The sequence below is a fragment of the Daucus carota genome, chromosome 6 (genome assembly GCF_001625215.2).
Source record: "Daucus carota subsp. sativus chromosome 6, DH1 v3.0, whole genome shotgun sequence".
Lineage (NCBI taxonomy): Eukaryota > Viridiplantae > Streptophyta > Magnoliopsida > Apiales > Apiaceae > Daucus > Daucus carota.
Window position 1 is genome coordinate 37,971,187 of NC_030386.2, and position 16,779 is coordinate 37,987,965.

General features: G+C 34.5%; 1 protein-coding gene across 1 annotated transcript; it reads left to right on the plus strand.

Moving 5' to 3' along the window:
- The first annotated feature begins 492 nt into the window (after positions 1-492).
- LOC108227499 (villin-4) lies at positions 493-16,678 on the plus strand. The gene is made up of 24 exons (XM_017402668.2): positions 493-652; positions 2,688-2,808; positions 3,085-3,184; positions 3,493-3,561; positions 3,645-3,881; positions 3,962-4,139; positions 4,222-4,354; positions 4,623-4,785; positions 4,877-5,024; positions 5,169-5,269; positions 6,256-6,411; positions 7,508-7,576; positions 7,674-7,742; positions 7,843-7,980; positions 8,615-8,743; positions 9,129-9,276; positions 9,419-9,426; positions 10,443-10,583; positions 11,403-11,528; positions 11,614-11,679; positions 15,257-15,581; positions 15,669-15,871; positions 15,966-16,153; positions 16,259-16,678. Exons 2-23 carry the CDS (start codon positions 2,753-2,755, stop codon positions 16,077-16,079), a joined length of 2,877 nt encoding a protein of 958 aa, XP_017258157.1. The 5' UTR covers positions 493-652; positions 2,688-2,752; the 3' UTR covers positions 16,080-16,153; positions 16,259-16,678.
- Positions 16,679-16,779: the final 101 nt, after the last annotated feature.

The following is a 16,779-nucleotide window of genomic DNA, read 5'->3' on the forward strand; positions in this document are numbered from 1 at the left end:
TACCAACTGGATAACAAAGCACACAGTGCCTCCTCACCTGTGGGCTGTCGCTGTCCTGTATTTATTACCGCCCTTCCAATTTAATCCCAATTCCCAGCTACGTCTGGTTAAAGAAAGTTATCTCTAACGTTCACATACAGACGGTATGCTATAATGCTAGGCACAAATATGAATTTTTATTTAAATATTAAATGGAATAAATTTCCTCCGAATTTGCTTTTATAGAAAAAAACGTAATTTAATACTCATAATCTCATATTATTCTTCTACGTAGTATCAATGATCATTATAATTCCATCGAATATTCTCAAAAACTAATTTATCATTTATTTAACAAAATCAATCACTTTATGAATTAAACTATTAGAAATTATTTCGACTTTACGAACTAAAAATTCGGAATCATTCCGACCTAATAGTATTAGTACATAAACTGTCTGCGTGGGGCCGTATTTGGGCAGCTATTAGTGATAAACACGCCTGGCAACTCATCATCATTCTCCTCTTTCCTTTTCTATTTTTTTCCCTTCTATTCTCTCTTTTCTCCACCATCTTTCCTTATTTTTCAACTCATTCTTTTTTATTAAATCTCCACAACTTCAATTTCACTTTCAATCTGTGTGCGTCGTTTGATCTGTTCAATCACTTCCAGGTATTAATTAATTGCTTCGTTTCCAAGCTAATCTCAGTTTAATTCGATGACTGCTTAGTTAAATCACTTGATTTTTTATTTTTAATTTTGAATAACTTGTGTTTGGGAGCTGATTAGTTGTTGTTTGTGTAAGTGTGTATGTATGATCTCGATACACAGTTGGTGAGATTTGGCGTTGATTTGATAAGTAGGTGCTGCGTTTTGTGCGTTTGGTTAGATGAAGTGCCTGATTTAGGATGTAGTGTAGGTTATTTTTACGGATCCGTGGGAGTTTTCGGGGAAGTGTGGCGGTAATGAGTGGCATTGCTCAGGGAATTGTGCGGAATGCATTATGTTTCGGATGTGTTTGTAGGATGTAGGAAGTGTATTCGACATTTAGCTGCAGTTGTAGGCGTGTTTCGTTTATTAGATGATACTGTCTTGCGTGGTTCGTAATTTAGGTACTGATTCGTTAAATGAATATGAATTGATAAGTGGAGAATAATGTACATAATTAAATTATTACGTGACATGACATCACAACTTGGAAAGCAGACACGACAGATCGCCTAGTGTCTAGTTGCTTATTTCTTAGTATTAGCCTAATTCGGTGCAGCATTTATAGTACGATAGTCTTGGCTATAATTTTAAGCAAAGTAGTTGTTGCCAAGTATATTAAGTTACTAGGTTCTTATTTAGCTGTAGCGGTTGAAGTATAGAAGATGATTGGGTGCTGTCTTGTGTGCTTTGTAATTTTGTTATGGAATTTGTAAATGCATATGAGAAATTGGCGGAGACTAATTTACATAATTAAATTAATACATGACATGGCAAATTGGAAACCAGAACATTACCCAGTGTCAAGTTGCTTTTCCGAAAGTGTTAGCCAAAGTAGCATTTATAGTACAGTAGTCTAGGCTATAACCTTCAAACAAAGTAGTTGGCGCCAAATATATTAAGTTACCGTGTTCCATATTTAGCTGCACCGGTAGTAGTATACAACATCGGTGGACACTATATTATGTACTTGTATTTTATTTACCGAATTTATTATATGTGACATGACAAATTGGAAACCTCAATACGTAACGTTACCTAGACATCTCAAAGGACATGATTATACAATTATACATGTTCTGATGTTCATACAATTTATTGGAGAAAGGAATACATGACTATTTCCATTTCTATAATACGAGTACAGAACTCAGAAATTTTCAAAGAAGTAAGACTATATTTCCCAGAGATCACAAAAAACTTTAACGAAATTGTAAAAGCATATGAATGAAATAGTGGAGAATGTTGTAAATAATTAAGTTATCATGTGACATGACAAAGTGGAAACCAGAACACAACAAGTTACCTTGATATCATATGAAGCATGACAATACAATTAAATCTTGAGCTTAGAGCAGAGAAGCTTTACTGATTCTGTCAGGCATCTGAGCAAATTTTCTTTTATATAAATGAATGATTAATTGATTATATTAATTAGATAGGTCATTGGAAAATGTGTGTTGTGCATTTCGTATGTTTTTATTAATGATGTGGCATCTCTAACTAGGAACTGCAGTCAGGAGCTAATAATCTATAATGGTGCTAAACTGTTATAATATATTGTTGTTATGTACAGATTATTCAAACTGTTATTAATGTTTAATTAACTTGAGAATCAAAACCAGTGTACAGTAAATTATAATATTTAATCAGGTATTCATGTAGGAGGGATAGATTTTAAACACTGACTAAGGTTATTTATAAAATTTAGGTTTGAATTGATGGAGCTGTTAAGCTTGTGTAGCTATTTATGGGTCTAGCATCCAATTGAGTTTAGTACACTGAATACTTTTCCCACTTTGGTTAGTTGATCATCACTGTAATAGATGTTGGTAGCATACATTCACAATTCACTTGAAATGCGTTATTCTATACATGTTTTTTAGCCTGTTTCGTCACTTCATATAATTATGTGATATCATTATCCCGTACATGTTTAGCGTACCATTAAGTCTTGATTGTTAGTAACTCTTTCTGTACTATGCTTCTCATTACATAGGTTCAGGTGGTAGTTTCACAGTCCCGATAATTTCAAATTTCCAAAAAGAGATTAAAAGAACAGTTATGGCTGTTTCCATGAGAGATTTGGATTCAGCCTTTCAAGGAGCTGGGCAGAAGGCGTATCCTTTGGTTTACAATTATTTTTCTTGCATCATATATAAACATCTCTGTCTCCATTCTGCTACATTTGCATATGAATTCCCCTTCACAGGTATCTTAAATTTTTAGCATTGCTGTAGAAAGTATAGGTGGGTGGTCGTTTCTGCAAGAGAATTGCTCTTTACTCTTTATACAAATGCAGCTAAATTTCTGTTGTTGTGCCAGTTAAAGCATATGGTTTATATTTTCCTGTTTTTCTACTGGAAATTTTTCGTGCTATCCTTGATATTGTATAGCGGGCTAGAGATTTGGCGCATTGAGAATTTTCGCCCGGTACCAGTGTCGAAAACTTTACATGGAAAGTTTTTTACTGGGGATTCATACGTGATTTTGAAGGTGATTGCTTCAATAGATTACATAAATGTTTTTCTATCTTTCCATGTAATTATATGAATTGGTTTATTTCTTAACTAAATAGCTCTAAAAGAATGAATATATCTGTTATCCTCCTTTATTGACTATTATGGCGTTGCATGTCTATGTCATTTGCTAATTTGCTTTGAGCTCTCTAAAATGTCTCACAATTTTGTGCATTTTATTACTCACTCTTATGGGCATCTAATGGTAAAATATAACACCGTAGTCAATTCCTTTCTGTTTCACATTTTATTTATTATGAGGTTAATCCTGCGTACTTATTGCAGACAACTGCCTTAAAAAGTGGCGCCCTACGTAATGATATTCATTATTGGATAGGTAAAGATTGTAGTCAAGTAAGTACTTACATCCATGGCTTTCAAATCTTCTAATCAGAAATATATAGTTACCGTTGAAGCTAAAATGCTGTTGTATATAGGATGAAGCTGGAACAGCAGCAATAAAGACTGTTGAACTGGATGCAGTTCTTGGAGGGCGTGCTGTTCAATATCGGGAAGTGCAAGGCCATGAAACTGAGAAATTTCTTTCTTATTTTAAACCATGTATCATACCTCAAGAAGGCGGAGTTGCATCTGGATTTAAACATGCTGAAGCTGAAGAATATAAGACTCGTTTATATGTGTGCAGAGGCAAGCATGTTGTTCAAGTGAAAGAGGCAAGTCTGATACTGCTTTAGTGGCCAGGGCATTTTAATAAGTTATGCCAGTTTTAAGCCAGCCTCTATGTTATTTCCAGGTTGCCTTTGCTCGATCCTCTCTCAATCATGACGACATATTTATACTTGATACGGCGTCTAAGATTTTTCAGTTTAATGGTTCCAACTCATCTATACAAGAGAGAGCTAAAGCATTGGAAGTAGTTCAGTACATTAAAGATACGTATCATGATGGAAAATGTGAGATAGCTGCCATTGGTAAGTGGATAATCACTATAAATAGGAGATGCTAGCTAAATAATGCTAAGCATTAAAATAATTTCCTTTTAATTATGTCTAGAGGATGGGAGACTAATGGCTGATGCTGATACTGGAGAATTCTGGGGTTTATTTGGTGGATTTGCTCCATTGCCAAGAAAATCGGCCGCCGAAGACGCTAATAATATTTCTGATGTTCCTACAAGACTTTTTGGGTACAAAATCCTCCTCTTGCTGATTTTATTCTTGCGTTGTAGTCATGCATTGTATTCCCATATATCCAATTTGCTTATCGATCTATATATCTTGTAGTTATGATCTACCATCTCCTTAATACTTATTCTCATCTTTGTAAGGCTTCTAGACATATATGATTATATGCATTTTTATAAAATGAATACAGTATACAGAAAAAGCAAGATTTGATAGTCATTTACCACATAGTTATACCTATTCTTACAGTCACGTGTTTGTTCTTTTAAGTATTGTTAAGGGGCAGCATGAACCTATGGATGTGGATTCCTTGAAGAGGGAGCTGCTCGACACTTATAAATGTTATCTATTGGATTGTGGGTCAGAAGTCTTTGTGTGGATTGGAAGAAATACTTCTCTTGATGAGCGCAAAAGTGCAAGTGGAGCTGGAGAGGTACTGCCTCATTATGCTTGTTTACTTTCGCTTCTTAATATTTATTATGCAAATCCCGCCATCCATTCACTGTAATAATTGCATTCTATAGGAATTACTTCGTACCGTTCCTCGGCCGAAAACTCATATAATTCGTGTAATGGAGGGATTTGAGACAGTTATGTTCAGATCAAAATTTGATTCTTGGCCTCAGTCAACAGATGTAACAGTATCTGAGGATGGTAGAAGCAAGGTTGCTGGTGAGTTAACATTCCACTATTGCTTCTAGTACCCAGGGATACATTATTACAATAGATGCTGTATAACTTCCTATTCTAATTTGTATACAATCTGCTTTTATTGGTATTCTGATGTTGTCAAGTTTCGTCTTAATCATTATGTAGCACTTCTGAAACGCCAAGGGCTGAATGTGAAAGGCCTGCAGAAAGCTACTCCCACTAAAGAAGAGCCTCAACCTTATATCGACTGCACAGGAAACTTACAGGTATTGGCAAGAAAGATAGTAAGTCTGCTAAAACTGAATGATTGCTAAATGAATCATAGGAGCAGGAGAAGTAGGTAGAGTAGTCAACTGATGGGGAAAATGCTACCGAATAAGTTAATGGCATTGAACTTCTAGGCATGTTTATTCATTATTTGTAGTCATCTTACAGATATTCTCGCTCGTATCCATTCTTGTCACGGTGCTCGACTAGTCATTTCCAAGGGTTGACTGAAGAGGTCGACTAACAAATTGTTGAAAAGTCAGTTGACTTGGGCGACTAGGCGGCCAACTTCTGGACTAGTTGATTGACTGGTGCAAAATCTCATCCAAATTGAATAAAATTATTAACGTATTTAATAGAATCCTAATCAACAGAAGCAACTATAGCATGCACATACTAATCACTATTCTTCCTCTCGCCTTTATTCGCTGTTGAAACAAAACTTGTATGTAATTTGCGTGTATAGTCAGCTTATCTGTATGCATATGGAATGGAAAAAAGATATGTTCATAAGTAAATAATATCTATCTTGTCATTAATATACATATGAGAACGTTGGACTTTTCTCGTGGAAAACCAGTAAACCACATGTATAAGATATATATAATATATACAGAGCCGTGCTTGAGATTCAGAATGCCCTGTAAAAAATCTAAAAAGGTGCCCTCATAATTTTAAAAATATGAAAGCATACAAAATAATAAAAATCAACTGAAAATTGAAAAAAACAATATAGCGATCAACACACTTACCGACATGACAACTATATCGTATCTTGTGCTAACATTTACATTTCAATCCTTGCATTCTGTCTTTTTGCACTTGCTCCGACTTTTCATTTCCTGCAACTCTTTTTTTTTGCTAAATCATTTCCTGCAACTCTTTTTTTATTGATGCTGGCACTTCCTATCTACCAATGTGCATTAGGACAGTATCTTCATGGAATCATGGTTTATTGCTAATTTCATTGCCACCATTATTACAGGTGTGGCATGTGGATGGTGATGCGAAGACTCCTCTTTCAGATTCCAACATATCAAAATTTTACAGTGGAGACTGCTATATCTTTCAGTACACATATCCTGGGGACTCTGGTGAGGAATACATCATAGGGACATGGTTTGGAAATCAAAGTGTTGAGGTGATAACCGCTTATGCCTCAAACTGATACTAAGTTATTATTCATCCCAGTCCCCAATAGTAAAACTGGGATAAATATTAGTCATCAGTCGTTTGGTTCAAATATATCAAATTAATCGCTTATTTCAAAGTCGACTCAATTTAGTCACTAACTTATTATGCAAACCATCTGCCAGTGACTAAATTGATACTAAATATTAACTTTTTAATGACCAAGTTGATTCAAATTTTCAAACTGGTAACCAAACTGAGTCAATTTTGAAATGAGTGACTAATTTGATATAGTTTGAACCAAAGGAGTGATAACTTTGATATATATATATCCTATAAAACTACTAACATAAATATTATCAAACAAGTAGAAAAGCTAGACCAGTAAAAAAAACGTGCAAAAAAAGGAGAGAATGTAGCTTAATTTTTATATATTGTGTGTTAATTGGCAACCCAAGTACAAATAGTAAGGAAGGCAGATAAATGTAACTAAACAAACAGTTTAAAGAACCATTATATGCTCATCAGCTCATGTACCTCGGAATTTAAAACCACTAATGAACAAGCAGGGTTTTTGGAGTTTGACCTTCCTAATGTAACATGAAAACTATAAAAACTAAACACACTATAACACTACATTGTAACTTGTTACTTGATATAATTTTCAAGAACACGTAGTTCTCCCTTCTTCCTCCCTCACGAGCTATCTGTTTCTATTGTAAAGTTCAATAAGACATCTTAAATTATATATGCTTCGTAAATCGTAATCTATAAAATAGTACGAACTTGCAAATCTCTTTTACTTCTGAGCCTAATGTATTCCCTGGACTATCTAGGTTTAGCTTATAACAAATGATCTGTTCTATTAATTATGTGGAATTATTGATATACACTAGGATGGTTGATGTGTAACAACATAATTTTTAGGTTTGAACTGATCATTTAAGATTTGTAAATTTAATTAATGTATGCTGATTTGTACTTATGATGCATCAAAAGAAGATACAATTCTAAAGTGTAATTAATCAATATTTTCTTTTTTCTATTTAAATGTCACACAAACTACAAGTCTACTAATTTTTCCTGAAAATTTGCTAACACTACAGGAAGATAGAAATTCAGCAACTTCACAAGCAAACAAGATGGTTGAGTCGTTAAAGTTTTTACCTGTCCAGGTAATCTTGTTTGTTTTTCACATTTTCTTGTCTGGAAGTGATTAATGAGTTTTGTGTCTATGTCGTTATTAATTTGTTTTTATATATGGTCTTTTAGGCACGCATATGTGAAGGAAATGAATCTATCCAGTTCTTTTCAATTTTCCAGAGCTTTCTTGTTTTTAAGGTATGAACGAATATGTATGCTGAAAGAAATTGTACTTAAGTTCTTTCCTTAGTATTCAGTTGTTTCAATAACTGTACGTCCATTTTTATAATTCTTTAAGGGCGGTTTTAGCGAAAGATACAAAATGTATATAGCTGAGAAGGAACTTCCAGATGTTACCTATTCTGAGGATGGGCTAGCTCTGTTTCGGGTGCAGGGAACTGGACCAGAAAACATGCAAGCAATTCAAGTTGAAGCAGTTAGTCCTTTCTTTTAATTTTCTTTTTTGCCCGAATAAATAATAGGTTCTTACATTTTATTTTTCTTCGCATACATTTGGTATTTGTTAAGAACGAAACGGTGATATAATATGACAACTTATATGTATCATTAGCCCTTCACAGTTTTTGATACAGGGAAGGACTTAAATATAAGAAATTATGGGATGATATCGACGAAAAAAGTAAGAAGTTAGAAATACGGTCACCGAGCAAGGGTTTCTCAATCGCATAAGAGAGGGATTATATTGACAGTGACCACTAATAAAGAGAACAACTTAAAACTCTGTAATCTGTTGAATATGTAGGAAATACTGGACCACCTTCATTTGTATTCTTAATTTCAGAAAGATTATCTAAAAAAGGTTATAAAAAAAATCCTTTGAGAGCTGACTTTTTTTTATGCCACAAAGATGATCCACCCTTCCAGGTAATGTGGTGAAGTTACTTTGTGTCTATTACTCATGAATAGTGAAAGCAAGTCAATTTATATGCTTACCACAGGTGATCATTGTTGCATAAACCGTTTATTATCCTATTCTCTTTTGATCAATATGTCTAATATTTCTCATATTACCCTGAAGAAATTTTATCAGTCCTTTTTTTTGGAATCAGGTTGCTTCTTCTCTAAATTCTTCCCATTGTTACATATTGCACAATGGATCTTCTGTCTTTACCTGGTTTGGCAACCTTACAACCTCAGAGGACCAGGAACTTGTTGAGAGGTTGCTGGATCTGATAAAGGTTTGAAATTATATAGATTATATCTTTCATTTTGTCGTTAACTAGTATCCTTGAAAGATTTTTTTAATTCTCGTAAAACCTGGTCTTAGTTATTTAATTTTAACTGAATCTGATTGCTAGACATATATGCTTCTTCCTGTGGGTGAATTAGTAATATTTGACATGCCCCACATTTCATCTGAAAACACATTTTCTACAGGAAAAAATTGTAAGTTTTTGTACAGAACAATCAAGCACCCAACTTTATAAATTCTTGATAGACACTAAGTAGCACCAGATAATTATTCGAATAATTGCCACCTATCAGTCCAGTTTCATTACTAGTGGTGCTTTGATCCTATCTTGTCCAAAATAATTTCTGCTTATTCAGTTACGTGTTGTACAGCCAAATATGCAGTCCAGATTACAGAAGGAAGGCTCAGAATCTGAGCAATTCTGGGATTTGTTAGGGGGAAAATCTGAGTACCCCAGTCAGAAGGTCGGCAGGGATGTTGAAAGTGATCCTCATTTATTCTCGTGTTCCTTCTCAAATGGTTAGAAGAACTATCTGTATATATCATAACATTTATCTTCATACTCTGCTGCAGCCCCACTCACGCTTGTATAAATTATAATTTGTTCTCTTTGTTGTGTGCATTTTATTGGTTGCCTCTGGAATTGACTGCTGATCTTCAGATTTGAAGGTGCGTCATTCTCTTGTATCTGTTCTTTGCTATCTAAATATAACTATATGCTACCTGGCCTTTTATGCTGCATCAAACATGATTCTTAGTCCCAAAGTTTCAGATGTCTTGGAAACTGTAGACATGAACAGATATGCCTATGAATGAATAATAAAGTAAAGAAGGGAATGACTACAGACTTATGACAGTGTGCTTCAACCCCAAGTAACTATGTGCACGTATCAGTAACAGAGTTGGATATGATTTGTGCATCCTAGTTCCTAACCAAACCACATCACATTTTTCTGTGGATCTTTTACATTGCGTGGACAATTGATCACTTAATACAATTTCCTGCATTAATATAACCCTAAATCCTCAATAAAAGTAAATATGTTGGTGTCGGAGACTGTCTTGTTATTCAGGTTTTATTTAGCATGGTTCTGTTATAAGATACAGTAAACATATAGATACATTTTGACCTGCAATTGACATTTTCATTTTTGTTATTATCTATATGTCTAACTACATGGGTCATTTAAGGATTGCAACATTTATGCATAGATTATAATAATTATTGCCATATGCAACAAAACTTGATAGGAAAAAAATGGTGATAATACCATAAAAGCAGAAATAAATTGCAATCGCAAATTAATACTCCCTCCGTCCCTCCCATTTCTTATCAAATGGGTTGGGCACGGAGGTTAAGAAATATGTATAAAGTAGTGGAAAAGAGAAAGAAAAGTGGGTGAAGTGGTGGGACCCATTGATTTTTAATGTATAAAAAGAATAAAGTGGAGTAAAAGTAGTGTGAAAAGGAAAGAAAAGGGGAGAAGTGGTGGGACCCATTGACTATTTTTGGTAAGTTTTGAAATGTAAAGAATTGGATGGGACACCTTAAAAAGGAAAGTGTAAAGAAATGGAAGGGACGGAGGGAGTATCTCTGTATTATTCGTAATATCGGAAAGGTATTCAATCCTAATATATGAAATTGAATCTTTGCTGAGTTAAGGCTGAAATATTTATGTATGCAGGTGAAAGAGATTTACAACTTTGACCAGGATGATTTGATGACTGAAGATATCTTCATCCTGGATTGTCACTCTGATATTTTTGTCTGGGTGGGGCAACAGGTCAACTCCAAATATAAAAAGGATGCTCTAACTATCGGAGAGGTAAGGGTTGACCCATTAACCGGATTCTTTCCTGATTAAAGCTTATCTCTTCATTCATTAAACTGCTGTATTTGATTCTAAACCTGTTAAGGTAATAAACTTACCTAGTAATATGCAAGACTTAAGCACCTGTGTGGCTCTCTATTTTGCTAGTATGTATCAAAGCTTTGATTGATAGATGTTGCTTAGGAGTTCTGATCAATATATACTGAAAACTTACAAAATGTAAAATACTTTATATATCACAATGCAGCTTCCTCTTCTTTTTTTTTTTCCCAATTAATTTAGGATACTCAAACCCTTATATTTTGTCAAGTTTGTGTGTCATGAAAGTAAAAGGAAATTGTTTATTTTTTAATCTTTACGTGTTTATATTATTGGGAAGAAGAACTTTGTTTAATAGAAGTTCTAGTCTAGTACAAAAATTAGAAATAGAAAATGTAGGGATAGATGTATTTAGAAAATCAAATGAAAATATTGACCACAAATCCACAATCAATGTTTTGAAAAGTGCTAGACAGAGCAGGTAGTCAACCAACCTTAAGTCTGAATATATATGGTATAATATTCTCTTAAATTATGTATATAATATCTGTGATAGAATTGTGATGTATAGTAAGTGGAAAACTTATACATGTAGGAATTTGGAGATAATCAAGTGAAATCTTTCCTGCTACCCCAAATTGCTATCCTCTTTTGCTTTTTCACACTTTCCTAATTTCATAATTGACCCTCGAGTCAATTGGGTAATATTTAATGTACATGAAACTGCAATACTGTGTCTTTCTTTTTTATAATTTATTTCTACGTTTGCTGCAGAAATTTCTTGAACATGACTTTCTCTTAGAAAAATTATCTGGTCAAGCACCAATTTATATCGTAACGGAGGGGAGTGAACCAACATTCTTTACGCGTTTCTTTACATGGGACTCCACAAAATCTGCAGTAAGTTATATTTATTTTTTCAAATTCAACGTATAATTAAATAAACAAAGTTAACTCTAGGTTTAATATTATCACACGATTTCAGATGCATGGAAGCTCCTTCCAGAGAAAACTTGCTATAATAAAAAACGGAGGGACTCCAGTTATGGATGTAAGTCTTCTTTAGTTCTTTTACTAGTATTGAAATATGTGTATTTATCACTATATGCCAACTTCGGGTTATGTTATTGAACTATCCCTTCCACTTTCGTAGAATGTGGGAACTGTGCATTGTCATTTATATTGCGAAGTTAGTTTTAAAATTTTAGTCAGGTCCCTATATTTTAACCCAAATGTGGCAGCACAATTTTCGTGTTCTAGTGACAGAGCATATGTTGTGACACTTATATGCTGTATAGATCTTTGGCAACAATTGTTTTGCTCCTATGTTTCACCTAAATGCTCAATTTGCTAGAGGCAGTTGTGAATGGTTTGCTGAATGTATTGGAATATAGTTGTAGTTTAGAATAAGCTATGTAGGTGATCAGATCAAATGTCAATCTGCTCAGTTAGGAGTAGAGTGACTTGCCCCCCCCCCCCCCCCCCCTCGCAACCAACCATCCTAAAATAGACAATACAGTTCATAGCCCCCACACCCCTATGATATGCCCCTTTTATCCCCGACCCTCTACAGGACCTGTCCTAGGTGAGGTCATGTATAGCCTCAGCTGCTCATCCCACATCCTCCCTGAAATTACACACCTAGAGGGGGAGTGAATAGGTGTTATGGCTAATATACCCGATTTTTATAAGTTACCAAATAATTAATCTGTCAATGACAGCCTGCTGTGAAGTTTCAGAGTAAACAGTTAGCATGCTAATAAGATAAATGCAATGCAGAGAATATAAAGCAGTATGCTAGCAACACCAAGAATTTTAGCCAGGTTCGACCCCTAACCCTAATGGTCTATGTCCTGGTCCCCTACCAACTGGTTAGAGATTATATTATTAATCAATAATATTAACAATTACAATGATTCAATAATATAACTCCCTTTCTCCCTTGTTCCTGTTATCAGCCTGCTGAAACCCCTGAACCACGAACCAAAAGCCTACCAAGACCTATACTTCTCAAGTATATTCTCCTAGCTAACTAGTTCCCTTGTTTCACAAGCTGGATACACAGCAACAAAACATTACACCTTGAACAATACAATGAATAAGTGTAATACAACCGAAACTATGAACTCTCAATATAAATATATATACGAATATAATCACTAGAGCTCAAGGAAAGATTTAGCAATGTAAAGAGTTGTATTTCAGAAAGCTTGGTGTGTTCTCCTTGTTCTCAAAACCGAAATCACACTCAAGTATTTATACATCACACTAACGGTCATAATCCAACAAATTCCCAACGATCTTGGTAACAACCTCACGTTTAAATTTGATTTGAATAATGAACGTTTGGATGACATAAGTTTACTGAGTAAAAGATAATCCACGTTTGAAATCAACTCAGTAAAGTATTTAAATAAAATCCGTTTGAACCAAAATAGGAGTTGTTAAAAGATAAGATTTCTTTGAGAGAAAATCTCCTGTTAGTTAGGAAAACGTTTTTTGAATGAAAACTCTTTATAAACTGAGCTCTAATATTTATATAAGATATATACAAATATTAGAATCCTTACAAAGTCGTTTCCTATTAAATCTCCATGAAAATAGACTTTGATCTTTATCAGATTGTTTCTCTGTTCACGCTATAAGCCTGCTGATAGCTTGTAAATATCCATGTAAGCTTGCTGACAATTATAATCATGCTGACATCCTGAATTACTGTTAGTCCGCACAAACAACCTTTGATAGCATGCTTACACATATCAGTTTCATGTTATTAGCTTGCTGTTAGTGTCATCATCAAAACCTTGAGAGTATCACTCCCTCTCTTCCTTAACCCCCCAGAACCACAGTACTCTCCTTACTAAAGCCAATGCCTGTCTCCTACGAATGTGACCAAACCACCACGTATGTTATTTGGACTCTTATTTTTGCCTCGAGTACCTTTGTTGGACACTCGACACTCGTACATAGGTATGGTCACTTGGACACTTAATTAATGCCAAAAACATGTAAAACTTACAAAATGTTCTAATACTTGGACACGTATCCATGCTGGACACTTCCACCCATGTGCAAGTAACAAAGATCACTACAACATCCCTTCCGTTACTTCCTCTGAAATGGGTGGGGCACAAAGGTATGTGGTTCTCATTTGAGCACTATATATATATATATATATATATATATATATATACATGTTCCAGAGAGAACCATTAGAGAGAGAACCATAGAACCCTTACCTTATTAGGTAAGGGTTCTGCAGCAGAACTTAAGTATTAGTTGGGGTTCTGCAGCAGAACTTCACAAAAAAAAAAGTCAATATCTATGAATTATATTTTTTTAAATTATTTTTGAACACACACAACGATGAAAAAACATGAAAAAAACATGTATTTAGATTTAGATCCTAAAAATCTATTTAAAATTTAGGGTTCTGCAGCAGAACCCTAGTGGTTCTATGGTTCTATTTTAAGGAGTGGTTCTCTCTTGAGCGCGACCCTATATATATATATATATATATAGGGTTGCACTCCACACAGAACACTTTAAAAAAAGAACAACACAGAACACTGTCATAACACTTCATTTTTCACAAATAATTATTTGTTAAGGTTATAACTACATAGCTAAACACTAATTAAACTTGATATATGAAATCTAACATCCAAACTCATCCAAATTATTGATATGAAATATTATAGAATCCTATACAGAATCCAGAATAGAATCATATAAATATATTTTTTGCATGATTATTTTACATAGAATCATGTTATTTTTAATAAATATTTTTTATTAAACATGGTGGATACTATTATCATTCATAAAAAAACGTTATTCAGCTTAAAATTTGAATTTAATTCAAGTTTTAGATGAGATTCTATATTGGATTCTAAAGTGTTCTGTGTTGTTCTTTTTTTAACAGTGTTCTGTTTTGAGCAATGTCCTATATATATATATATATATATATATATAATATTTGATTCTGAGGAACTGATACTGCATATTGGCTGGCCTGAATGATTCCTCTGGAATACTGCAAAAGATATAGGAAGCTATATTAAAGTGGCGGTTTAAGAATTTATACTGATATAACAAGAGTCAGATATACAGGAGACGACTTTCTAGATATAACTATCCGTGCAGGAATGCAGAAACTAAAGCTTGTAGAGTTTATTGTTTCATTATTGTAGCAGAAGATCTATTACATGATGTGTTATTGACAATTTTCACCAGTATTGGATTGTAAAGTCCCAAAACCATCAATAGAGAGATAACTAATTAAACTGGTTGTCAACAAGCCTAGTCCCAAAATTATACTGTAATTCTTAGGTATCCTGACTTAAATATTGAGCGACTTGGTGATTATCATTCCCTAATCCAATTCCATTGGATTTTACTGTCCACAGGACTGATAGTAATTTTGTGCACCCTAGGAACTTTATCTTGGGTGATTCGGTAATTCACCCATAAATCGTGAATGATAATGTTGGACTTGTCATTTTGACTGTTTCATGACCATCACAATTTTATGTTGTGAGACCATGTGATAACAGTGTAAATGATATGGTTCTTTAACTCCTGGTGCTAATTTTTTACCTTTTATTTTACATCATTGTTGCATAAAGAAACCGAAGAGGAGAACACCTGTATCATATGGAGGAAGATCTGCTGCTTTGCCAGAAAAATCACAACGTTCCAGAAGTGTGACATTCAGCCCTGAGCGAGTCCGTGTACGGGGCAGATCTCCTGCCTTCAATGCACTAGCCGCTGCTTTTGAGAATCCTAATGCGAGGAATCTGTCGACTCCTCCGCCAGTTGTAAAGAAGCTTTACCCGAAATCTGGAAGCCCTGATTCGGCAAAATCGACTCCTAGATCATCAGCTATAACAGCATTAACGTCAAGTTTTGATAAACCAGCACGAGAAACATTGATTCCCCGCTCAGTTAAAGGTAGGAACTGCTCAAGTATTTTAAAAGCCAACAGGCTTTTATTTTGACATCTAAAATTGAAGTGTTATCCTCTTATGCTGGGTGAAGTGAGCCCTCAGGCAACAATCCCAAAACCAGATACAGAAAGCAAGGAAAATGTGATGAGTAGCAGAATAGAATCCCTAACAATACAGGAGGATGTGAAGGAAGGTGAGGCTGATGATGAGGAAGGTGTCACAACTTACCCTTACGACCGTCTCACTATATCATCAGCGGATCCTGTAAAAGACATTGATGTGACCAAAAGGGAGGTATAGTACCTCTGCCAAAAACATTACTTTGCAAAGAGTGTATTGTCTATTTCTTCGATAAATTTTACTAAAGCTAAAACTTTGCTGTACCCAGACTTATCTCACGTCACAGGAGTTCAGAGAGAAGTTTGGAATGACGAAGTCTAGCTTTTATAAGTTGCCAAAATGGAAACAGAATAAGTTAAAAATGGCGCTTCAACTATTCTAAATTTTGTACTGCATCTGGTTGTGTCTAGCTTCTTACAGCTTAGATTGTGAATCTGGAAATCATTTTTGAAACAGGTAAGCTTCTCATCGTAGGCACTTCTTAAACCTATTATCAACTGTTGCTTCTTACTGAACCTGCATTTCAATCTTATTGTTGCTTATATAATTCTTTTTGCGCAGGGGGACTTGTTTCCCGTAAGGGACATCGTCAGTGCATTTTTAGCTGCTTCTGCTCCCTAGAAGCCTTTTTACATGAAAATTGGATATGGCTCCAGTTTTTTCTTTAAATTTATTTATCATATTGTTGGTCTGATTCTTCTCACATATATTCACATTTTTCTTTCAAGTAGTTGCATTGATGGTATATTCTTTGCGGTCTCCCAGTGTGCCGGAGCTTAATTTTTGCATTTGTGCTCCCCTATTTTCTTTATTTTTTAGTCATTGGTTTGGAAAGGGTGCTAGAGTTTGCAGAAATTATTTTTGTAGAATTGTAGAGTGAGGATGAAGGCGTGTATACCATTGTAAATCCATATAATTATTACTCATTTTTTTGGGTATTGTAAAGTGTGATTTGTTTATTTAAATATTTTATAGCTGTCACTTGTCACATGTCGCAATCCTGTTACTTTATGTTACAAACTAGTTGTCAAAGCCGCGCTTCGCGGCGGCATAAAATAGTTATTCATAAATTATGAAATAGA